We start from the raw sequence: 25,977 nt of genomic DNA, 5'->3' as shown, positions 1-25,977 counted from the left end.
TTAGACTAGACACACAGTGGGCGTAAGTCCCATTAAACTCAGTGGGATTTACTTCTGAGTAAACATGCAATAGAGCCTCGTGTGGCGCAGAGTGGTAGGCGGCAGTATTGCAACCAAAACTGTCCCCACGACCTGAGTTCGATCCCAGCGGAAGCGGGGTTCCAGGTAGCTGGCTCAGGTCGACTCAGCCCTCCATCCTTCTGAGGTCGGTCAAATGAGTACCCAGCTTGCTGGGGGAAAGGTAGTCACGACTGGGGAAGGCAATGGCAAACCACCCTGCTATAGTATGCCATGAAAACACCAGCGAAAGCGGCCGTCCCTCTAGGACTCAGCAATGACTCGGTGCTTGCACAGGAGGAACCTTCCCTTTTCCTAAACATGCATAGGACCAGACTGGGTCTAATAGATACAAGAACCTTCAGTGGCTGTGCTGATAATTCATATGGTGCAACTTGTTATCTAGTGTGTAACGGAAAAAAGAACCAATTTAAACAGTCAGAATAATCACATTGTTCAGCTAACATGGCTCAACAAACTCAATAAACCCCCCAAATGCAGCACTTAATCCCTATATACGCTATGCAAACCAAGGACAGTACTTCTGTATGAATTTATATCAACAACAAATTTGGATTTTTCTGGTCAGAGTTTGTGTGTGTGTGTATTAGAACTGAATTTTCCTGTATCACAGGACCAGCCTAATGGAGAACCAAGTGGGGGAAGATATAGCATAAATCCATGAAATAGAAAGACAGATGGATGGCCCTTTTTATTGGGAATAATAATGATAAATAATGCACCTGAAATGGACCCAAGAGAGCTTTTTGTCTCCAAGGTCCCTAAGAATCAGTAGATGAAGTAAAAAAAAAAACAACCCTCTCATTTGGATACATACAGCTGATTTTTTTTTTAACTTAAGCTCCACAACAAACTCTGGGACTACTTGGACTGTAGTCAGCTGTCTGAGCACAAATATTGACAGAAAGGCTGTTACCACTCAAGGACACCATAGCTTTCTACAGATGGCATCCAAAAGTCTTCGGTGCATGGCTATTAAGCAGCCATTGCTTTCAGACAATTATAACAGACCTAAATACATGCAAATACATGTGAATATATTTCCATGGCCTTTTTGATGTTTATTTTTAGCATTACTTATTTTCACTATTATGAGCCATTAAATTGAAGGTATAAGGCACAATCGCTCCACATTCAGCCTGTACAACCTCTCCATCCCATGTGCTTATTGTATTCATGTGTTGTATCACTGCCTACTTACACTGTGGGCTCTTCAGGATGTTTCCATTGTGTATGAGAGTGTTTATGTACAGAAAGCTTAGATTGAGGGTAAGTACTGAATCAGGATCTTTGCAATACAGCACCATAGAAAAACCAGGCATTACTTAGATGATCACCTTTTCCCCTACATTAAAAAAAAAAAAAATCACCTTTAAAAACCTGCTAAGAATCTAGTTGCATTTTCTCTAAAATGATTTATTGTATGTTGGTTAAATCCAATGCAACACAAGTGGGCTTCTCCGTTTGCTCTCCTCCCTGTGGCAGACCTCCCAACAACACCTCCCTCCAGAGAAGATTTGGGGGCTGCACAAGGGGCTACAGGGGGAAATCTGTTCTGCCAGCAGTTTCCATTCTGCTGGCAGACATCTAGAACTGGATAAAACCTAATGTAGGCAATAATGGCTTACTCCTTAAAGCATTGCAAATGTGGACAAGTGTAGTGTAGTGAATGAGGTGTTGGGTTTGCATATGGGAAAGCCATAGGATTATGCAACTCTCTATTTCAGCCTTGGGGAAGTCACAGTCCCCCTATCTATCCTACCCAGCATGCATGTCATGAGGCTCGACACCACTCTAACAGCAAGATACAAATGTAACTAATACATAAATAGCACTTGTCATCTGTAACATTTGTACAAAATGAGAAATACAATTTCGAAAGCCAATCAAGGGCCAGTGTTTAGGAACATCCCCCGCTCCCGAAAATACATACATTTTGTAACACAGAGGTATGATGGGTAAAAACACCCCTCCACACACAAAACCACATATTTGGAAGTATCCCAAACTGCCTTATTTTTCAGTTGCCAGCTGTATCCAAAATGTCACTGTGCTCTGGAAGATAATTTTTGTGCTTCGGTATGGAACCAGGGAACCTATATGAGTTGCATTTAGCTTCTGCAGTAGTTGAAGCAGCAGGTTGTATGTAGCAAGTGGAGAATAGGCACCTGCCCCACACCCTTTATTCTTCCCTGATCCGGCACCAATGCGAGTGTCTCCACTGTGCTAAACAGCAGCTGCTCCGAGGTGGGGGGTGGGGGAAGCAGGTATTTTCATCAGGACCCTCGCACAGGAGACAAGACTTATCCCCACCCTCTCTCACAATTCCAATCTTAATTGGGAGGGCAGCAGTTGCTATTCACTGTTGAAAAAAGGTACACAAAAAGCCCAACATGTTTACCATCAAAATATGGGAAAGAACTGCCTTATACATAGTCAGACTGAAGTCCCAACTTGTTATACAAGCATACTATTATGCTATTATGGATTTCCTGTTCTGGGGCATTGTAAGGATGATAGAGATAACAAATATGGGTTCTTAAGATACATTAAAAAATACTAATAGCAGCCACCCTTATAAGTCTATACATTTTCTTTGACTTGTGTGTTTTATTTGCTGCAGCTATATTCTTAGATGGTAAGATAATGCATGTAGGTTGAAAGTTTACATATACACATGAAACCTGCAACAAAACGCTGTAGTGCATCCTCACCTCCTAGCAGGAGTGCTTCTGTCCAGGGTTCCACCCACCCAGCCAATGACATCCTCCTCCAGAGTATTACAGCTGTAAGAGGCTCAAGCAAGACCAATTCACTCCCCTCGACCCCGGCTTTTCTGTTTTTATTTTCCAACTGACACCCAATATTCATAGTTCTTGGATGCTACTGAGCATGCTGAATCCTCATTAGACTAGTGTGTGTGTGTGTGTGTGTGTGTGTGTGTGTGTGTTGCGGGGGGTTCCCCCCTCTAATTTTTTAAAATAAAAATGTTTTGTACTTCTACATACCTCTGGGTTCATCAAAATATGCTGATACCCCTCTGTTTTTTCTCAATTGCACTATCCACCTGAGTTTGCTATTAGAGAGAGTGATTAAGAGACAGTATTATCTCAATATTTGCCTGATTCTTGCTTTCTTTGGTAACTTGGGAGACATTCATAAGATAACCAAGTCAAATGTAATGTGGTTTTATAAGTAATGTACTTCTATTTTATCTTAAACATTCCACATAATCTTAATTACTGTAAAAAACAAAACCTTAAATCATGACTGAAGATTCTCCTTTCTTTCTATTATTTGTTACCCAGAATAATAAAGCTTTTTCTTGTACTCAGTGCTTTATTTGCTGCAGCCACCTCTTTAAATTACACCACCATGAGCTAAAGCTTCCCTCTGCAAAGTTAACACAGACAATTCAGGAATGACCCTCTCCGATTTTAATTTCAACACTGTTTATTTCCTCCACCAATAAGTTAGGATTCCTCTGCAAATTGTGGCCCATCATAAATATGAAGCAGCTTTGATAAAGAAAAATTTACATCGTCTGACATGCTTTCATTAGGCAGTTTGTACCTGTAGCACAAATCACTCTCACTGGTGTTTCTAAAGAGCTGTTAAGACTTCCTGCGATGCAGATACACTCGTCGCTATTCCATGAATTCATAGTTCTTTTGCAGTGACTAGTCACATCAAATCCTCAGGATTCATTTTGTAAAGCTGCTGTTGAATAGCTGATGCTCTCAACCCCCAAAGTTGATTAAGGTATGTGCACAAAATCTGGTGACTTCATAATGTGGGCGATTTATAAAAACAGAAAATACCCTCCCCCAGATCTTTAATCAGTCTTTATATAGAGAGATTTATATAGATATATAAGTATATGTATGTATACATATGTGCATGATTCTTTTCCCCAACCCCCCACAAAGGTATGAGCAAGATTTTTGCAGATTAAGGGTCTTCATCCATCAATGGAATTTCTAGAAAATAAAAGACAGAGTTAGTTGGGTTTTAATTGTGAACTCTTCTCATGGGAGGACCTGCATTTTTACTTCGTTATTACATGCCACCAATAAGGCCACTGTTGCTACGAAGTTAAGACACTCAATTATGCACGGAGCCAGGTAATCCATCTTTTAATACATTATACACAGTGACCTGTGCAATCACAGAGTTGGTAGCTTCATACCAACCAGCCCAATGGGTTCAAAGCCCCTTACACTTGGCTTTTGCAGTCCTCTGACAACCCCGTGTTACGGAAGATCAATTTTCATCATGAGAATTCAATGAAAATCCAAATTTTCCACACTCAACTTGTGTGCTTGAAGTGTGGCACATATTCAGGACTAATTTGGGTTCATTTGAAACAGCATGTTGTGTGAAGCAGTCCAATGTGCAATGGATTAAGAAGCCAAACCTACAGCAAGCCAAATTTTGCTAAAATTGTGTTGATGTGGAGCCTATCAAACAGTGGATTCAAAAAGTAATCTTATTGCTCCTTAGTTTGCTTTCACAGCATAAAAGATTCTAGAGACTAAAATTAGCTAGGGTATATCATCTTTAGAATAAGTGAGGATGCCAGTGTATTCCCACTCATAATGGATAGATGACAGCAGTAGGCTACCTTCTGACTCTGTGGTAGGCACTGACTGAGCATAACACAAACTACAGTCAGCCATAGAAAGCCCATTGAAATGCACAGGCTGATACTGAGAAAAGCAGTAACTGCAACAAGCTAATTAAAATTATTCTTTTTGATAGGGTAATGGGATGCTAGGCAGATATGTTGAATTGTATTGTGATTCTTATGTATGTATTTCTTCTTCTTCTTTTTTAAAAAAAGAACTTGCACATTGGCTGATGAAACAGAGTAGGTGTGGCTGCCCTCACAGTTCAGGCTCAGACTGTAACCCAGAATCCCCATGTGTTGTTTGCTTATAGATGTGCCATTCCCTCTATATATCCAAGTAACTAAGCTAAAACAGTCCTCCAGCAAATGTTCAGTAGTATGTAGCAGGGAAAACGTTAACACTGGCTAATTAATTTGGTTGGTGGTGCATGGTGTTACTGTTGAGCCTTAAGGTATGTTTTGCTGAAAGGAGAAAAGCTTGTCTCACCCTTTGTGATTAGCCACGGTTACACCTTGTGTTGCATTGCATCTTGTGCTACAAGAGGCAGAAGTCAATATTAGTAAGCACTCAGTTTATAGCACAAACTTGGAGGTTGGGGAAATCAGTTGGTATATTTGTCACTGTTGTCCAATGGTTCCATTAACACTGTGTGGTCTGGAAAGCCATACACCTATCCTTCTCCTGCCATTAAAAAGAGAGATAAACTCTTGGTAGAATCTGATGCGAGGTGGTGGTTAAACTTTGGGTTGTAAGGAATTTTTTTGTTATGTCAGAAGTAAAACGAACATCAGCCAGAACAGAAAGAGAGACCAAATCTGAAGCTAGGTTCTTTCTCCCAAGTACAATCTTATGTTTTCTTCATATGGGAAAAAACCTGACACTAAAGCAAGGCCACGTAATGTTCAAAAATCAAAATTACCATCTGCAATGTCAATGCTTGGGCTGGTGGATGCTACTTCCCCAGTGGTGCTGTTCATGGCATCAGTTCTCTCTGAAACAGGATGTGCTCCTATTTGACACACAGAAGATGTGTACAAACTTTGAAGAAGTTCAGAAGAGCCTGAAATGCTGTCACAGGTATCAAATTCAGCTGGCAACCTGTCCAAATCATCTGGCCCAGGATAAGCTGGAGGGTTCTGATCATCACCCTGCAAAATATACCCCTGGCCTGCAGGGGACATACATCCTGGTGCCAAGGCATTCAAGCTGCTGCTCACAGCTTCATCATAGGAAGGAAGCATGACAGGAACACCGTCCACCACAACAAAGTCAGGGCCACTGCTGCAGTTCTCCTGAGCACCTCTACATTGGGAGAAGAAAGAAAAGGACTGTGTCTGTGTCTTTGGGGAACAGCTGAATGGCATCCCCCCAGCAACAGACAGGTTTTTCTAAGTACCAAGTTTTTAATTCTCTGAAATGGAAATAGCGCATCATTAATATTTACTTCAATGATAGCCAGGAGTCTGCTTATAGAATCAGAGAATAGTAGGGTTGGAAGGGGCCTACAAGACCATCAAGTCCAACCCCCTGCTCAATGCAGGAATCCAAGTCAGAGCATCCCCAACAGATGGCTGTCCAGCTTAGTCTGATAGTCATGTGCAATTTTCACATTCAGGTAAATAATTCCAGCAAACCAAGCAACAGTTGAGAGAAGGAAAGCAAGCAGCTGGGAGGCACAGATAAGGAACACTCTGTGTTGCTCAATCTGCACAGTGAATATCAACCTATATTAAGATTCCCAGAATCTTGGGCACACAAGTTAGGATGGGAAATCCTAGAGAGAACAGTGATGGTATCTCAAATTATTTTAATTATATACTGTATCTGTATTGCTCATTTTCACCAGCTGACTGAGAACTGAAGCCAAGCTGTAAAGCTTGTAGCTGGACCTTGTTTGAAACAAGAGGGGTGAAAATGTACCATCATCATCATCAACATTTGCATATTGCACTTCATAATACATATCCCAGGGTGGTTTACCAAAAAACGTGGTTAGTATCCAAGTGGGCCATTCTGCAAGTGGAGCCCACTGCTGATCAGTTTCACAAGTGGGAGGTACCATCGATTCCGTTCCACAAGTGGTGCAATGGGGATTTAGTGCTTCCTTTAGGAAGCCGCAAAATGAGCAGAAACACTCATTTCTGGATTGAGACAGGTTGGTGGAGCTCCCTTATGTAAGCTCTGCCAACAGGCCCTGCTCTAGAAACTTGTGTTCCTGCTCATTTCCAGCTCCCAAAGGAAGCACTAAATTGCTGTTGCACAAATGGTGGACGCTGCTTTCAGAACAGAATTGGCAGTGGCCCCTGCTTGCACAAAGGCTGCCTTGGATCCTGGCCACTGTAAATAAATACAATAAAACAACAAAGCCAATACAAAAACAACAAAAGTACTTAAAAATAACAAAGTGAGTTACATAACAAAACTACTGATGTTTAAAAAGAACTCAGTAATTTAAAAGCCCGGGAGAACAGAAAAGATTTTGCCTGATGCTTAAAAGGTAACAGAATAGGCTCCAGGAATACATTTTTGGGGAGGGAGTTTCATAACCAGGACCCCACAGCTGACTCCCCTCCCTGTTACCACCTGCTTCATCTCTGATGGTGATGGTACTCAGAGAAGGGCATCATGAAAAGATCCTAAGAACCAGGCAGGTTGATGTGGGAGAAAGTGTTGCACTGTACAGTACTTATACAGCAAGTTGCACTGTACAGTACTTATAAGACCGAATTTATCACAAAGGAAGTTCCCAGGCACAGAGCTTCTCCAAACAGAGGCTTTTTATTTCACAATTTTACTGGGGAAGCTTTTCATTCCAGATTCTTTGCGGGATTAAGATGGCCCTTTACATGAGCTTCCCTTCCCCCCCTTTATCCTCCCCCCTTTATCTACGTATTATATATGTTTCATTATACTGCCACTAGATGGTGATATTATAGCACCACTTCCTCTTTACATGGACAAATTCAAACCAATTCAAACCACTTCTTTTTATCAGCTCATTATTCCTGTTTCAAATTAAGCCACAGAAATAGTCAGAAACCACGGGAGAGGTGCTACAGGTTGACAACGTCATGTAAAGGACCCACAGACTTCTGTCAGTGACCAATCTCAATCACAGGATAAAAGTCCCAGGTGGAGAAGCCCACAGGATCAACTACTGTGCTGTTAACTAATGCGGGGGAAGAACCACATCCAGACAAAAAGTAGCACTAACCTTGGAAGGAAGCGTGCCTTAAATTTGGTCTGGAACATTCTGGCAAGAATAACTAACAGAAGAACCAGAAGAACACTAGTAGCAGTAAATGCCACAATCTTCCATGTTGTCAGGAGAGTTTCTTGTGTATTTGGCCAGGTTTGTTCTGTAACACAAAGGGTGATGTAAAACAAACACATTAGATAGTAATAGTTTAATAGCTACTTTTTAGTAGAGCCAGAAAGGATCAGGGCCCAATTGCTCAGGATTCATCCACAGATACAATGCACATATAGGACACACCCCTATGTTCACTTTTATATTTATTATGCTTTCAATGTTACCTACAAACCAAAGATATGAATCAAAATAACACAACTGGAGGCAAACTGAATGTTACATTTGAGAAAACATTGCACAGGAGATTTCAATTCAAAAGAGATCCCCTCACACACCCCATCCCTGTTTGTCTGGTTGTTTAATGCAGGGGTGTTGAAACGATTTCAGCCTGAGGGTTGAATTCCATTTTGGGGAAGCTCTTGGGGGGCCACATTCCAGTGGTGGGCTGGGCCCAAAATACCAGCATATTTTAGCTTAATGCTCTTACTGCCAGTAAGGAAGCCTTAGGAGAGGAAATCAGCCTTTCAGAATGGAAAAAAACAGCACAAAAGCTGGAAAATCACCCAACAGTGGTCAGGGAAGGGGGTAGGGCCAAGAGAAGGGGTGTGGTCAAGGGAAGGGTCAGGGCTGTCTGGGGAACCCCAGGGAGCCAGATTTGGACTCTGCACCTGAAGTTCTGCACCTTTGGTTTGATGCCTAACTTACACGGTTGTTGTTGCTGTTGTTGTTTTTACCTGTTTTGACACAGTATACTTGATAGGAAGGAAACCATTCTCCATACTGGCAGGTAATATATTTGTAATCATTGGTGAGAGTGTAGCCAGGATCGCAATAGAACTCTACCACAGTTCCATGGTTGTAATGCTCACAAGGCCGCGGATGGCAAATGTAATCCCCATGAGTCACCATAGGAGGTAGTGGACAAACTTGGAAACACACAAAAAATGAGGATGAGTTAGCTACAATAATGCATGACATCAACAGATATAGACCTAATGTAACATTGTATATAGTTCCATATTATGCAAACTCAATACACAAACACATGCTTAAGTACGTCACTATATTTATTCCATTAAGAACCAATGTATTAAACTAACAACAGATTAGCTCCTACTGAATGGCAATGTTATCCTTTTCATACAAAGGCAATGTAACTTATATGACACAACCATATGACCAAAAAAACTCAAACCCCTGCAATGCTACTATAACACGATGAGTTTCTCTTAAGCCGACATGAGTTGCACCCTTTCTGGAGAAAGTAGATCTGACCACAGTGATCCTCACCTTAATCATCTGTCGGTAAAATTATCATAACATGCTCTACATGGGACTGCCCTTGAAGGTTTCGGAAACTGCAGCTAGTCCAAAATATGGCAGCCTAATCGCTTTCCAGTTTATGCTGTGTTGACCATATTATTCAGGTCTTGTATAGATGTGCCAGAAATTAAACCTGGGGCATTTTGTATGCAAAGCATGTGTTCTATCACTGAGCTACAGCCCTTCCCCTTGTTCCACAGACCTTCAACTGAGCATACCAGGAAACTTGCAAGAGGGTTCGCAAGTTCTTTAGACTGTTGTGGAGGATAATCTGAGCATTATAGGATCTCAGGCGACTACAAAATGAAATGGAATCTGGATACTGTGTTCCCCGTACCCTGGTTTGAAAGGATCACACACAGTAGCCTTGGTGTGTGGACTGGGAGTCCCTGTACTCTTTCCCCCTTCTCAGAGTCCAAGGGCCTCATAGAGCACCTAGCAGAAAAGCAATTAAGCTTTTTGTTTTTTCTTTCCTGTCCACCATTACAAATGGGAAGGCAAAAGCTTAGGAACAGAGGAAGCTGCCTTATACCCTGTCAGACCATTTGTCAATTTATCCCAAATACTGTTTGCTGTGACTGGCGGCAGCTCTTTAGGGTCTCAGGCACAGGACCCTTTGCCATCAGCTGCTACCTGATGCTTCTAACTGGTGATGTCAGGGATTGAACCTGAGATTTTCTTTATGCAAAGCATGTGCTCTTACTATTGAGCAATGGTCTCTCCCCCAAAAAAGGTCATGTATAAAAACACATGACCCTTGAGGAGTCATATGCTTTTGCCTGGCTTGACCTTCAGATTTAGCCCTGGAACCTGTTTTCATGGGCAGAATCCAACCCTGTGAAATAACAAACAATAAAGCAGGGTTTGTCCCTTATTTATTTCATTTATATCCTGCCATTCCTCCAGAAAGCTCGGGGTGGCATAAAGATTTCTCACCTCCATCCATTTTATTGTCACAACCGCCCTGTGAGATAGGTTAGGCTAAGAGATATGACTGGCCCAACATTGCCCAGTGAGCTTCATGGCTGAGTGGGAATTTGAACTTAGGTCTCCCCAGTTCTAGTTCAACAATTACTACAACACCCTTGAGCTGGTTGCTCAGAGGTGAAGGAAAAGTAATCACAACCACCATGTCTCAGATTAGGGCTTTCAGACAAGAGGGTGACACGAAGAAGCCAAATAAAGCACTGGCACCTTTCCTCTTAGAAATTAAGTACGCCCTGTTGCCAGTGTTGCATGCTGCATTAACCATATTCACAGAAGCAAAAGGGTGATCTTAGTAGCACTTATGCAAATGTTCTTATGAGGCTAAAGCAAACTAAAATGTCTACAATCCCAGCCCAAAGTAACTGAATATTTTTGTTACTGGCATTTTTATTTCACTAGATGCAATTGCAAATTATGCATTTATTATTAAACAACCAGGAGCTCAAGTGCACTGGAAATATCTGGGTTAGGTAAAAAGGTCGGGCTCTTTTCCTTTCTGAGAAAGGCGCAAAGTAGTTCACTGCTCCCCTCTACAGGCTGCCATGTTTATTTCATGCCTCTATTATGCAGTAAAGACCTACTGCATAGATATAAATATTGCACGTACCAATTCACAACAGTAGATTTTTGACAGAAATCACAATTTGGTAACTTCTCCCCATGCATTACTTACATGAATAATGTATTTCAAAAGTAATTCCACTACCACCACCCGGCCCACAAAAGAGCACAACAAGATATTAAACGAACCTTCAGAAGAGGGTGATTGTAATGTGCAACACTGTCTGTTCTACTTGCCCTAGGGACACAGTTTTGTTTGCATTTTCACTAGGTGAGCCTTTATAAATTATAATAACTTGAAACTAGAGCACATAATTCACACAGAAAGCAATATTCTACATTTTTCCATGCTGGACTCAACCCAAGGGAATGTCAGATGATTCATTAGGAAGTCAGCAAAAGGTCTGAAATGCTTTCCTTGTTTGGCTTTAAAAAACTCCTTTACATGGGAAGGAACCAAGGGAAGGAGAGACTGCTGATATTACTCGAACTAATCTTTCTCAATGAGCAAATCTCTGACAAGAATAATCTAACCTGATTAGGTGACACTTTATTACCTGCTGTCTCTAGCCCTTCCTCTGCTTTCTATCTAAATATCTTTGGAACAGTGCTGATTGCAGGGACCTAGAATAGATAACAGGCTGTCAGTGATGTGCCTATACAGTGCAGTGATCCAACAGCAAGCACCATGAAAAGATTTTCCACCAGGGAGATTAACTGCTTTAAGAAGCAAAACTTCAAGCCTATGGAAATGCCACCTGCTGCCTCTCCTGACATTCTGAAATGCCCAATGCATTAATAAGATTGAGGACCAAAAACAATAATGTGAAAGGTAGAGGAACAATGCTGCACAGGCTTCCAGAAACTGGCTTGCCTAGTAGGAAACCAAAACAATGCACAACAGAGATAGATCTGGTAAGATGCTAGCAAGAAAATGCTTTCTCTTAGTAAGAAATAACTCAATATAGTCCAACCACTGTAAATGTGCTCTGCAGTTAAATAAATTTAAACTGGCAGTGCTTACAAAAGTACATAGCATAAGCAGGGGTAGGTAGGTATTTGGTGCATGTAAATATCAAGGTACCCTTAACAACAGCAAAAATGCTTTAACAAGAAAATATATAAGCTGCACTGAGAATTAGGCAAATTATGCACATGTACATGAATTTAGTTAACTTCTTGCAATTACAATATTTTGATGGTTGCACCTTTGGAACAGAGCTGCCAATGTCAGTCAATTTTGACTGCCATGTGATTTTTTGCATATTAGATTTAAAAATATTTATTCATGACCAAGGATTCCCCAGTTACACACAGCCTGTCTTTAGAAGGCAACCAACACAGACATGCCCTAAAGCACAAAAATGATTAACAGACATGTGAGGATTGTGAGCCACTGAGAACAATGGAGATGGGGACAGAAATTATTTAGGGTAATTAAGGCCCTATTGAAGGCAGTGTTAATCCACGATCACATGTGCAAAACTCAATATTACAGATATCTGAACTGCACAGCTGCATGAAACTCATCTAGGATAAAAAGAAATACATTCTTCACAACAATCAACACAGTCTCAAATCTGTTTCTGTTGTAGAACACTGGGGAATCCCCCTTCCAATAACAGAACGATTAAAAATGGATGAAAATCTACAATGTAAATGCACGGCCAGACAAAAATTTAAAAAGAGACCGTGGCATGGAGCACAAACAAGTAGTGTATAACGGAAAGAAAAAGACTATCAGATTACTGCGGTATTTTCATGGTCAGAAAAGCCTCAGATTATAAGAATAGCAAATAGTAAGGGGAAATCACTGTCTTGTGAGTCCCTGGTTCTAGCCTATATCCTGATTCAGAGCTGGGAATGATCTGAGAAACACATGAATTTATTGCACGTGTTGCATTATTCATTTCAAAGGAGGGCTCATATTGTATGTGCAGCCCTGTGTGCTTCGGTGTAAGGAGCATACGGCACACATAAAAGGGACGTGCACATCAAATTGCTTCCTTCTGAGCAGCCCCTTCAGGGTGGAGGGCTGTTAACATACCAGCGCTCTTGTACCAGTAAGAAATTACTGTATCCATACATTTAGCAATAGAATAGCAGTATGCACAGATTAGCTCTTACAATCCAGCCCACTGATGTGCCACAATCACAAATCAGCAAGCAAGGCTCCAGAGAACTAGAACACGAGTGTCAAATCATATACGACAGAAGGAAGCTATATATTGATTGGTATTAGTGTTGGTTTACATCTGTGGTAATCATTAACAACAATTACGTTAGGGAGGAGATACTTGTGTTATTTGGAGCTGAAAAAAAATGGAAACTGAATACTTAGGATTCAGTAGTTTCCATGGAACATTGTCTGAGTGGGCTCCCCTTCTTCTCTGCCCCCCCGCCGCGCACACACGCAAAATCTACAGTAGATGGTCCCCCAGCCTTCTACAGCAAGATTTTGGGGAACAGGGAATACCACTGCAGGGGAGAGAGAATCATTGATTCCCATTCTGCTGACAAAAGCCTTCCATTAGCAGAGTGATACTTGTTGTATCACAATTTTTTTTACGAAGTAAAAGAAAGCAAATCTCTTTTTAAAACTAACTCTTGCCTGCTAACACTCTTTTTTCATTAAGTTCTTACATAGGCAACAAATGGAAGAATAAGTTTGAAATTAACCAAGTTATCTTTGATTCAAATTGTACTTCATTCTTATTGTAGTTATACTCATGGGAATAAGGGCTTTTCCTTCACTCCAGGAACGGCTCAGTAATGAATTTTATGCTAATACAGACAAAGGCAGCCTCTGTTCTCCGAAATCTGCATGCACTAAGAGCATACATATTGATAACCTTCAGGTCCACACCGGCCTTTCCAAACGAGATCAAGCAAGCAACTTTATAACTAAACCTTTCTAAATCAAGCAGGTGCTGGGCATCAAACAGCCTGCCATATTCTTAATTCTCTTCTCAATACGCTGTACATATTGGATGATACATCTGGATACATTATCTGGACCTGTTTTAACTGGGGTTTCAACTGGGCTTTCAACTGGGTTATGGGACTAAGACTGCTTTGATAGATGAACTATGCCGAGAACTGGATTGGAGTGGGGAACACTGCCCTATTAGTTCTCCTGGACATTTTGGCAGCTCTCAGTACCATCGACAATCATATTCTTCATGAGTGCCTTGCAGAGCTAGGCTTTGGGGGCACAGTTTTGCAATGGCTCTGGTCCTTTCTCTTGTGTCATGCTAGAAGGTGGTGCTGGGGGATTATTGCTGTAAGCTGCCTTGGGAGGGCTTCTGCCCTGAAAGGTGAGCAAGAAATATTCTTTCTAACTAGCTAGCTAGCTAACTACATAGATAGATAGATAGATAGTTTTGAGTCTACAATGATTGGCCTAGGGTGTCCAATAGGATGCTATCCTATCCACCAAGTTATTTCATATGTATATGAAACCACAGGGAGAGGTCATTCAAAAACTTTGAAGTAAGGTGACACTATATGTTGATGACACACAGCTCCATTGCTCAATATCATCGAATACCAAGGAAGCAGTCAATAACCTTGAACATTGCCTGGGTTCAAGAAAGGACTGGATGAGGGTGAATAAGCTGAGTTTAACCCAGACAAGATGGAGGCACTGTCGATCAGTAGAAAGTCTGACTTGGGGATTGGGATTCAACGTTTTCTGGAAGGGGTTGTACTCCCCATGAAAGATCAGGTCCATAGCCTGTGTGTGCTCCATGATCCTACACTGTGCCTGGATCTTTGGGCAGGGGTAGTAGTGGCAGCAACAAATGCATTTGCACAATTACTTTTAGCACACCAGCTCTGGCGTTTCTGAGTCGGTCTGATTTGGCAACAATTATTCAATATTATATTATATTATCCAATAAATGGGCCTCTGCGGACAGCAGGGCTTGCAACAGAATGTTGCAATGTGGAGTGGTCCCGTTCAGTATTCCAGTCAACAAGCCATTACTTCTTCCAGGATAATCTATTCCATCCCCCCATCCTCTGGTTTTCTCCCCTCAGCATTTTGTGTCCAATGAGCATACTAAGTCTTAATTGGGCTGTTTTTCAGAAAGGGGGAGTAGGTTGACCCCTTAGTGTGTTTTTCCTAAAGAAAAAATTCTATTTCTGCAAACCTTGGAGTTTCCCCAAGAATGCCGAGCCCTCCCTCTCATTTTATAATTAGTTCCATTTTGGCTACATCGCACCTGAGTTCACTGTTAGTATATATATTAATTTACCTTGGACTGGAAAGTGCTACTCAGTACAAACCTTGCCTAATCTATTATCCTGGAAAAACAGATTTTTATCTTCCTGAGAGAAGCATCCAGGAGATAATGGACCACTTTTATTCTTTATTCTTATTTACCAGTCATTGTGAGCTGAACACATCCTCTCTCTGCAGTACAAAGGAAGCAGATGGCAATGGAAAAAGCAATTCAGGTACGCAAGGTATCAGTTTTCATTGGATTGGAAATAATGAGAAAATCTCTACATTTTATCAGTTTAGGAAAATACACAGGGGCCCTTGCTCCTTAATATATATGTGCCTTTTCCTTTCTCAAGGCTTATCATCCTCCAAAAAGAGTTCAGAGGCATGGAATAAGAAGGCATTACATTCTTCTCAAACCCAGATTAGCCATTGTACTACAATGCACTGGAAAACTACTGTTCAAAATACTCTGGAAATTATAGAATGCTTCTCAGTACAAATCTGGGCTAATGTATCACACTGAACAAACTGAATCTTTTTTTAATCTTCATTCTGATTTGCTAAGTTTATGGTACTGATCTATTCCATTCCCCAAGTTTTGCAAAAATGCAAAAAAATAAAAATAAAAAATCTTTAGGAAAAACACCCTAAGGGGGACCCCCCCACACCATATAACATGATGACTGAGCATAGAATGTTGACTGACTGTTGAGAGGAGGCACAATGGAAAACCAGGATGGGGGAATGAGAATGGAATACAGTATCCTGGAAAAGAGCATGGCTGGCTGAAACCGTGAACAGCAACACTCAACATTGTTGCAGGTCCTTAATAAACAAACACCTTCCTCTAAAACATTGATAAATGTGTAGTGCAGTATGACTAGCAAAGCAATTGCTCACTTGATTATTTTTGGAAACCAAGAACAGGCATTCTTAAAAGGTAAAGAGGACAGTCAAGTAAATAAATACCATATTTAGAAAATGCAACACACCTTGAGGATGTGTTTTAAAAACGATACACTGGTGAAAGCAGAAATGGAGAATAAAACATTCATGCTACCTTAAATGTGTATCTAGCAGCTATGTCTTCTTTTCATTTTCATAGAATCATAGAATAGTGGGGTTGGAAGGGGCCTATAAGACCATGGAGTCCAGCCCCCTGCTCAATGCAGGAATCCAAGTCAGAGCATCCCTGACAGATGGCTGTCCAGCCTCATCTTGAATGCCTCCAGTGTGGGAGAGCCCACCACCTCCCTAGGGAATTGGTCCATTGTCATACTGCTCTAACGGTCAGAAAGTTTTTCCTGATGTTCAGCCAGAATCTGGCTTCCTGTAACTTGAGCCCATTATTCCGTGTCCTGCACTCTGGGATGATTGAGAAGAGAGCCTGGCCTTTCTCTCCGTGACAACCTTTCAAGTACTTGAAGAGCACTATCATATCTCCCCTCACTCTTCTCTTCTCAAGGCTAAACATGCCCAGTTCTTTCAGTCTCTCTTCATAGGGCTTTGTTTCCAGTCCCCTGATCATCTTTGTTGCCCTCCTCTGAACCCTCTTCAGTTTGTCTGCATCCTTCTTAAAATGTGGTGCCCAGAACTGGATACAGTTCTCCAGATGAGGCTTAACCAGTGCTAAGTAGAGGGGAACTAGTACATCCTGGGATTTGGAAGCTATGCTTCTATTATTGCAGCCCAAAATAGCATTTGCCTTTTTTGCAGCCACATCACATTGTTGGCTCATATTCAGCTTGTGATCGACAACACTTCCAAGATCCTTCTCACTTGTAGTGTTGTTGAGCCACATATCCACCATCTTGTAACTGTGCATTTGGTTTCTTTTTCCTAGGTGCAGAACTTGGTATTTATCCCTATTAAATTTCATTCTGTTGTTTTCAGCCCAGCGCTCCAGTCTATCAAGATCACTTTGAATTTTGTTTCTGTCTTCCAAGGTATTAGCTATCCTGCCCAGTTTTGTGTATCTGAAAATTTGATCAGCATTCCCTGTACCTCCTCCTCCAAGTCATTCATAAAAATGTTGAAGAGTACTGGGCCCAGGACTGAGCCTGTGCTACCCCGATCGTTACCTCTCCCCAGTTTGAGAAGATCCCATTGATAAGCACTCTTTGATTCCCATTCTGTAGCCAACTGTGGATCCATCGGATCGTTGTTTCCTCTAGCCCACTGTGCGCTAGTTTACGCTATCATTGGGCACTTTGTTGAAAGCTTTGCTGAAGTCGAGGTATATTACGTCCACAGCATTCCCACAGTCCACAAGGGAGGTTACCTGATCAAAAAATGAGATCACATTTGTTTGCCAGGATTTGTTCTTGACAAATCCATGTTAGCTTCGAGTAATCAAGTTTTTTGCTTTCGAACTGTGGTGCTGGAGAAGACTCTTACGAGTCCCCTGGACTGCAAGGAGGTCAAATCAGTCCATCCTAAAGGAAATCAACCCTGAGTGCTCATTGGAAGGACAGATAATGAAGCTGAAGCTCCAATATTTTGGCCACCTAATGCGAAGAGAAAACTCCCTGGAAAAGACCCTGAAAAGACTGAAGGCAAAAGGAGAAGGGGACGGCAGAGGATGAGATGGCTAGATAGCATCACCGATGCAATGAATATGAACTTGAGCACGCTCCAGGAGAGAGCGCAGGACAGGAAGGCCTGGCGTGCTATGGTCCATGGGGTCACGAAGAGTCGGACACGACTGAACGACTGAACAACAACAATCAAGTTTTCAAGGTGCTTACAGACTGATTGCTTTATCATCTGCTCCAGAATTTTCCCAGTGATTGATGTCAGACTGATTAGTCTGTAGTTCCCAGGTTCCTCCTTTTTACCCTTTTTGAAGACAGGGGCAACATTAGCCTTCCTCCGGTCATCTGGCACTTCACATGTCCTCCATGATTTCTCAAAGAGAATAGACAGCGGTTCTGAGAGTTCTTCTGCCTGTTCCTTTATTACTCTAGGATGCAGTTCATCTGGCCCTGGAGATTTGAACTCATTCAAAGTATTTAGGTATTCCTTGACCGTATGCCTATCAATCTCGAACTGCAATCCTGCCACTTCAGCCTGTACTTTGCCTTTGCCAGGGGGGTCATAGACCCTCTTTTGGGAGAAGACTGAGCCGAAGTAGGAATTGAGCACTTCTGCCTTTTCTTTGTCATCTGTTATCATTTTGCCATCTTTATTTAATAATTAAACCACCATTTCTTTCCTCTGTCTTTTCTATGCACGTATCTGAAGAAAGCCTTTTTGTTGCTTTTAGCATCCCTCGCTAACCTCAGCTCATTCTCAGCTTTAGCCTTCCGGACGCCATCCCTGCAATTCTGTGCTACCTGCCTGTATTCTTTCTTTGTTGCTTGGCCTTCCTTCCACTTCCTATATGTGTCCTTTTTTGTTATCAGGTCATCTCTAAGCTTTTTGTGAAGCCACACTGGCTTCTTCTGTTGTCTTCCACCTTTTCTTCTTGTTGGAATTGTTTGTAACTGTGCCTTGAGAATTTCCTTTTTTAAAAACTCCCACCCATCTTGGACTCCTTTTCTCGTTAGAGTCACTTGCCATGGGGCCTTACTTATCATTGTTCTGAGTTTATTCAAATAGGCTTTCCTGAAATCCAGGGTACACGTTTGGCTATACTCGGCTTTTGCTTTCTTTAGAACCAAGACCTCAAGTATAACATGATCGCTTTCCCCCAGAGTTCCTGCAACTGCGACTTGACCCACTGAGTCATCTCTGTTGGTTAGGGTCAAGTCAAGGATAGCCGACCCTCTAGTTCCTTCCTCTACTTTCTGTAGGAGGAAGTTATCCGCCACACAAGTCAGGAATTTCCTAGAGGGGCCATGTTTTGCAGAATTTGTCTCCCAACAAATATCGGGGAAATTGAAGTCCCCCATTACTACTACATCATGCTTCCTTGAAACATCAGCAATCTGCTTTTCAAAAGTTTCATCCTCGTCTTCTCCTTGATTGGGTGGCCAACCACCATGTTTCTTTTATTCTTTCCCCCATTTATTTTAACCCAGATGTTCTCGATGGAGCTACCAAGCTCCTCCTCCTGTATTTCTGTGCAGAAATATGTATTTTTAACATATAGTGCAATCCCACCTACCTTTCTGTTTCTCCTGTTCTTTTGAACAAGTTATATCCTTCAACTGCTGTATTCCAGTCATGAGAGTCATCCCACCAAGTCTCAGTTATACCTATCAAGTCATAATTTCCCTCTTGTATTAAGAGTTCAAGTTTGTTCTGTTTGTTTCCCATACTCTGGGCATTAGTATAAGACATTGAAGACCATGTGCTTCACAGTCTGGCTTTCTTCCTACATGTGTCTGAAGACTATTATTGGGTGCTATTAGAGCTTTTCTCTCCTTCCAGTCCCCTTCATGGATCACTGCCTTGTTGTGGCGAAGGGGCTTGTGTAACTCAGTGAAGCCATAAGCTATGCTGTGCAGGGCCACCCAAGACGGACAGGTCATGGCAGAGAGTTCTGACAAAATGTGGTCCACTGGAGAAGGAAATGGCAACCCACTCCAGTATTCTTGCCAAGAAAACCCCATGGAACGTAACACAAGGCTAAAAGAGATGACACCGGAAGATGAGTCCCTCAGGTCGGAAGGTATCCAATATACTACTGGGGAAGAGCAGAGGGTATTTCCAAGTAGCGCCAGAAAGAGTGAAGCGGCTGGGCCAAAGCCGAAAGGACACTCAGCTGTGGATGTGTCTGGTGGTGAAAAGAAAATCCAATGCTGTAAAGAACAATATTGTTTAGGAACCTAGAATGTCAGATCAATGAATCAAGGTAAGCTGGAGGTGGTCAAACATGAGATGGCAAGATTGAACATCGACATCTTGGGAATCAGCGAACTAAAATGGACAGGCATGGGCGAATTTAATTCAGGTGACCATCGTATCTACTATTGTGGGCAAGAATCCCTTAGAAGAAATGGAGTAGCACTCATAGTCAACAAAAGGGTGGGAAAAGCAGTACTGGGGTACAATCTTAAAAATGATAGAATGATCTCAGTACGAATCCAAGGCAAACCATTGAACATCACAGTAATTCAAGTCTATGCCCCAACCACTGAGGCCGAAGAAGCTGAGGTTGATCGGTTCTATGAAGACCTCCAACACCTTCTAGAACTAACACCAAAAAAAGATGTCCTCTTCATCATAGGGGATTGGAATGCTAAAGTAGGAAGTCAAGAAATCACCAGGATAACAGGCAAGCATGGCCTTGGTGTACAAAATGAAGCAGGACAAAAGCTAATCGAGTTTTGCCAAGAGAACACGCTGATCATAGCAAACACTCTTTTCCAACAGCACAGGAGGCGACTCTACACATGGACCTCACCAGATGGTCAGTATCGAAATCAGATTGATTATGTCCTTTGCAGCCAAAGATGGAGAAGCTCCATACAGTCAGTAAAAACAAGACCTGGAGCTGACTGTGGCTCAGATCATGAGCTTCTTGTTGCAAAATTTCGGCTGAAATTGAAGAATGTCGGGAAAACCACTAAACCATTCAGGTATGACCTAAATCATATCCCTTATGAATATACAGTGGAGGTGAGGAATAGATTTCAGGGATTAGACCTGATAGACAGAGTGCCTGAGGAACTATGGACGGAGGTCTGTAACACTGTTCAGGAAGCAGCAACGAAATCCATCCCAAAGAAAAAGAAATGCAAGAAAGCCAAGTGGCTGTCTGATGAGGCTTTACAAGTCGCTGAGGAAAGAAGGGAAGCGACAAGCAAGGGAGAAAGGGGAAGATATATCCAACTGAATGCAGAGTTCCAGGGAATCGCAAGGAGAGACAAGAAGGCCTGCTTAAATGAACAATGCAAAGAAATCAAGGAAAACAACAGAATGGGAAAGACTAGAGATCTCTTCAAGAAAATCGGAGATCTCAAGGGAACGTTTTGTGCAAAGACGGGCATGATAAAGGACAAAGAAGGCAGGGACCTAACAGAAGCAGATGAGATTAAGAAGAGGTGGCAAGAATACACAGAAGAACTATACAGGAAAGATCTGAATGTCCCTGATAGCCATGATAGTGCGGTCACTGAACTTGAGCCGGACATCCTAGAAAGTGAAGTCAAGTGGGCCTTAGGAAGCATTACTATCAACAAAGCTAGTGGAGATGACAGTATTCCAGCTGAGCTATTTAAAATCCTAAAAGATGATGCTGTTAAAGTGCTGCATTCAATATGCCAACAAATTTGGCACACTCAACAATGGCTGCAAGACTGGAAAAGGTCAGTTTACATTCCAATTCCAAAGAAGGGCAACGCCAAAGAGTGTTCAAACTACCGCACAATTGCGCTCATTTCACATGCCTGCAAGGTGATGCTCAAAATCCTACAAGCTAGGCTTCAGCAGTATGCGAACCGAGAACTACTGGAAGTACAAGCTGGGTTTCGAAGAGGCAGAGGAACTAGAGATCAAATCGCCAACATTCGCTGCATCATGGAGAAAGCAAGAGAATTCCAGAAAAACGTCTATTTCTGCTTCATTGACTATGCTAAAGCTTTTGATTGTGTGGATCACAACAAACTGTGGCAAATTCTTAAAGTGATGGGAGTACCAGACCACCTTACCTGTCTCCTGAGAAACCTGTACGAGGGTGAAGAAGCAACAGTAAGAACCAGACATGGAACAACCGATTGGTTCAAAATTGGGAAAGGAGTACGACAAGGCTGCATATTGTCACCCTGCTTATTTAACTTATATGCAGAGTACATCATGAGAAATGCCGGGTTGGATGAATCAGAGGTCGGAATTAAGATTGCTGGGAGAATTATCAACAACCTCCGATATGCAGACGATACCACCCTAATGGCAGAAAGTGAAGAGGATCTCAAGAGCATCTTGTTGAGGGTGAAAGAGGAGAGTGCAAAAGCTGGTTTGAAACTCAACATTAAAAAAACGAAGATCATGTCATCTGGCCCCATTACTTCCTGGCATATAGAAGGGGAAGAAATGGAAGCAGTGACAGATTTTACTTTCTTGGGCTCCAAGATCACTGCAGACGGTGACTGTAGCCATGAAATTAAAAGATGCTTGCTCCTTGGGAGGAAAGCTATGGCCAACCTAGACAGCATAGTAAGAAGCAGAGACATCACCTTGCCGACAAAGGTCCATCTAATCAAAGCTATGGTTTTCCCAGTAGTAATGTATGGCTGTGAGAGCTGGACTATAAGGAAGGCTGAGCGCCGAAGAATTGATGCTTTCGAACTGTTGTGCTGGAGAAGACTCTTACGAGTCCCCTGGACTCCAAGGAGGTCAAATCAGTCCATCCTAAAGGAAATCAACCCTGAGTGCTCATTGGAAGGACAGATACTGAAGCTGAAGCTCAAATATTTTGGCCACCTAATGCGAAGAGAAAACTCTCTGGAAAAGACCCTGATGCTGGGAAAGACTGAAGGCAAAAGGAGAAGGGGACGGCAGAGGATGAGATGGCTAGATAGCATCACCGATGCAATGAATATGAACTTGAGCACACTCCAGGAGAGAGCGCAGGACAGGAAGGCCTGGCGTGCTATGGTCCATGGGGTCACGAAGAGTCGGACACGACTGAACGACTGAACAACAACTCCTTCCAGTGCATGAGCCTTCGTCCATTGTTACCCCCAACTTTACATCTCCCTTCCCCTTAGGATTCAGTTTAAAGCCCTCCTGATGAAGTTCTTCATGCTGTGGCCAAACACATTCTTCCCAGCCTTTGTGAGGTGCAACCTGTCCCTTGCCAACAGCCCATCTTCCAGGAAGTATAGCCCGTGTTTCCACAATCCAAATCTCTCGTGCCGGCACCACCTTCATAGCCAGTCATTCACCTGGAGTATTTTTCTTTCCCTTTCTATTCCTCTTCTAACTACTGGAAGGATGGATGAGAAAACTATCTGGGCCCCAAAGTTCTTGAGTTTCCTTCCCAAAGCTTCAAAGTCTGACGTGATTTCTTCATATCTCCGCTTGGCGGTATCATTTGTTCCCACATGGATGAAAAGAAAGGGATACCTGTCAGTGGGCTTTATGAGGGCAGGCAACCCTTCAGTCACATCTCTAATTCATGTTACTTTAAATGTGCATCCAGCAACTATGTCTTCTTTTCATTTTTACTCTAGCGTAGGCACAGGAGGCCTGATCTAGATCTCAAAAGCCCTACCCCTCACACTTGGGTCCCAATCAGGGCCTTGTATCTACTATAGAATAAAAATTAAAAAGACATAGCTGATAGACAGGTATTTAAAGTAATGTCTGTTTTGGCCTCCCTAGTAAACATCCTGTAGGGATTATAGATGGCAGAGATCTTTCAAATAAAATGTGAAAATATGTATTTGTCGCATTTTAATTATAAATATATAAAATTCACACATGCTATTCTGGAATGTACTCCTAATCAGATTTTTCTATCCTTCCACATGGTGCAGGAGTTGTTCATCATAAACCATAAGAAAGTAGAACATTTTTTTTATTTGCACATCTCTTTACTAAAGAAATTCCTGGTTAGGAATTTCATGATCCTTGGGGAAGTATATGTGATATGGTTGGTGCCTTCTAAGAAATACCAGCTTTTTTATGGTCTGTACATGAGTGCTGTTATTGGAGACTGGGTTACTACAGTGCTTTCGCTTGTCTCCATTCTTTTTTATTCTTTCAGATACACTTTTAAGAGATAAATGAATAGGGTGTGTGAGTGATTTGTCTGGATTTTCAGTTTGGTGTGTGCGCACACGTGTGCATGCATTGTTGAGGGTCTGGGTATCTTTAGAATAGTAATGTAATGGCTTGGCAGATGTGTAGCTTGGAAGATGTGTGTGTTACTTAAATCTCTGTTTTAAAATGACTGTAAGTACCACAACAAACTGGAATTTAATCCAATATATTATAAATAAATTCACCTGGAATTACTAGACCCCTCAGGATCAAAGCCAACGCCCTACAGCAGAAGATAATTAACAGAAATATTACCAAACATAACTAACTATTGTAGCAGTTTTGTCAATACTGGTGGGATAAGTGTCAGGCTCCTGTTGGAACAGAACAGATGGGAAACACTATTCGCCTAAAAGAATAGACACTGAGAGGGTAAAAGGACAAGAGAAAGACAGTGTATTACATCAAATCTGATTAGAGGATCTATCATTAAGGTATGTAGACAAGATATATAAAGAATTAGCACTCAACTTTTCTTATTTAGCCTCACTTATCTTCCATAACCCCTTCATGGATCACTGCCTTGTTGTGGCGAAGGGGCTTGCGTAACTCAGTGAAGCCATAAGCTATGCCGTGCAGGGCCACCCAAGACGGACAGGTCATGGCAGAGAGTTCTGACAAAATGTGGTCCACTGGAGAAGGAAATGGCAACCCACTCCAGTATTCTTGCCAAGAAAACCCCATGGAACGTATCACAAGGCTAAAAGATATGACGCTGGAAGATGAGCCCCTCAGGTCGGAAGGTGTCCAATATGCTACTGGGGAAGAGCAGAGGGTATTTCCAAGTAGCGCCAGAAAGAGTGAAGCGGCTGGGCCAAAGCCGAAAGGACACTCAGCTGTGGATGTGTCTGGCGGTGAAAAGAAAATCCGATGCTGTAAAGAACAATATTGTTTAGGAACCTGGAATGTCAGATCAATGAATCAAGGTAAGCTGGAGGTGGTCAAACATGAGATGGCAAGATTGAACATCGACATCTTGGGAATCAGCGAACTAAAATGGACAGGCATGGGCGAATTTAATTCAGGTGACCATCATATCTACTACTGTGGGCAAGAATCCCTTAGAAGAAATGGAGTAGCACTCATAGTCAACAAAAGGGTGGGAAAAGCAGTACTGGGGTACAATCTTAAAAATGATAGAATGATCTCAGTACGAATCCAAGGCAAACCATTCAACATCACAGTAATTCAAGTCTATGCCCCAACCACTGAGGCCGAAGAAGCTGAGGTTGATCGGTTCTATGAAGACCTACAACACCTTCTAGAACTAACACCAAAAAAAGATGTCCTCTTCATCATAGGGGATTGGAATGCTAAAGTAGGAAGTCAAGAAATCACCGGGATAACAGGCAGGCATGGCCTTGGTGTACAAAATGAAGCAGGACAAAAGCTAATCGAGTTTTGCCAAGAGAACATGCTGATCATAGCAAACACTCTTTTCCAACAGCACAAGAGGCGACTCTACACATGGACCTCACCAGATGGTCAGTATCGAAATCAGATTGATTATGTCCTTTGCAGCCAAAGATGGAGAAGCTCCATACAGTCAGTAAAAACAAGACCTGGAGCTGACTGTGGCTCAGATCATGAGCTGCTTCTTGCAAAATTTCGGCTTAAATTGAAGAACGTAGGGAAAACCACTAAACCGTTCAGGTATGACCTAAATCATATCCCTGATGAATATACAGTGGAGGTGAGGAATAGATTTCAGGGATTAGACCTGATAGACAGAGTGCCTGAGGAACTATGGACGGAGGTCCGTAACATTGTTCAGGAGGCAGCAACGAAATCCGTCCCAAAGAAAAAGAAATGCAAGAAAGCCAAGTGGCTGTCTGATGAGGCTTTACAAGTAGCTGAGGAAAGAAGGGAAGCGAAAAGCAAGGGAGAAAGGGGAAGATATACCCAACTGAATGCAGAGTTCCAGAGAATAGCAAGGAGAGACAAGAAGGCCTTCTTAAATGAACAATGCAAAGAAATAGAGGAAAACAACAGAATGGGAAAGACTAGAGATCTCTTCAAGAAAATTGGAGATCTCAAGGGAACGTTTTGTGCAAAGATGGGCATGATAAAGGACAAAGAAGGCAGGGACCTAACAGAAGCAGATGAGATTAAGAAGAGGTGGCAAGAATACACAGAAGAAC

At 42.1% G+C, this 25,977-nt stretch overlaps 1 protein-coding gene across 4 annotated transcripts in view; it reads right to left on the bottom strand.

Annotated features, from left to right (window-relative positions):
* Positions 1 to 1,475: 1,475 nt before the first annotated feature.
* The window catches only part of SUSD4 (sushi domain containing 4), a 154,368-nt gene continuing 129,866 nt past the window's right edge, over positions 1,476 to 25,977 (bottom strand). For 2 of the 4 annotated variants that reach the window (XM_084828730.1, XM_084828728.1), the window contains 4 exons: positions 8,757 to 8,948; positions 7,924 to 8,068; positions 5,629 to 6,011; positions 3,406 to 4,058 (listed from right to left, as the gene is read on the bottom strand). In XM_084828730.1, the coding sequence (XP_084684856.1) occupies positions 4,030 to 4,058; positions 5,629 to 6,011; positions 7,924 to 8,068; positions 8,757 to 8,948 (749 nt within the window). In that variant the 3' untranslated portion in view covers positions 3,406 to 4,029. Of the gene's footprint in view, positions 4,059 to 5,195; positions 5,391 to 5,628; positions 6,012 to 7,923; positions 8,069 to 8,756; positions 8,949 to 25,977 lie in introns of all 4 variants that reach the window. The other 2 variants (XR_014786925.1, XM_084828729.1) reach the window with 2 other exon arrangements.

This window comes from Heloderma suspectum, chromosome 1, assembly GCF_057233095.1.
Source record: "Heloderma suspectum isolate Gila_16-S chromosome 1, 16-S_ref, whole genome shotgun sequence".
Taxonomy (NCBI): domain Eukaryota; kingdom Metazoa; phylum Chordata; class Lepidosauria; order Squamata; family Helodermatidae; genus Heloderma; species Heloderma suspectum.
This window is presented reverse-complemented; position numbering and strand designations above follow the sequence as displayed.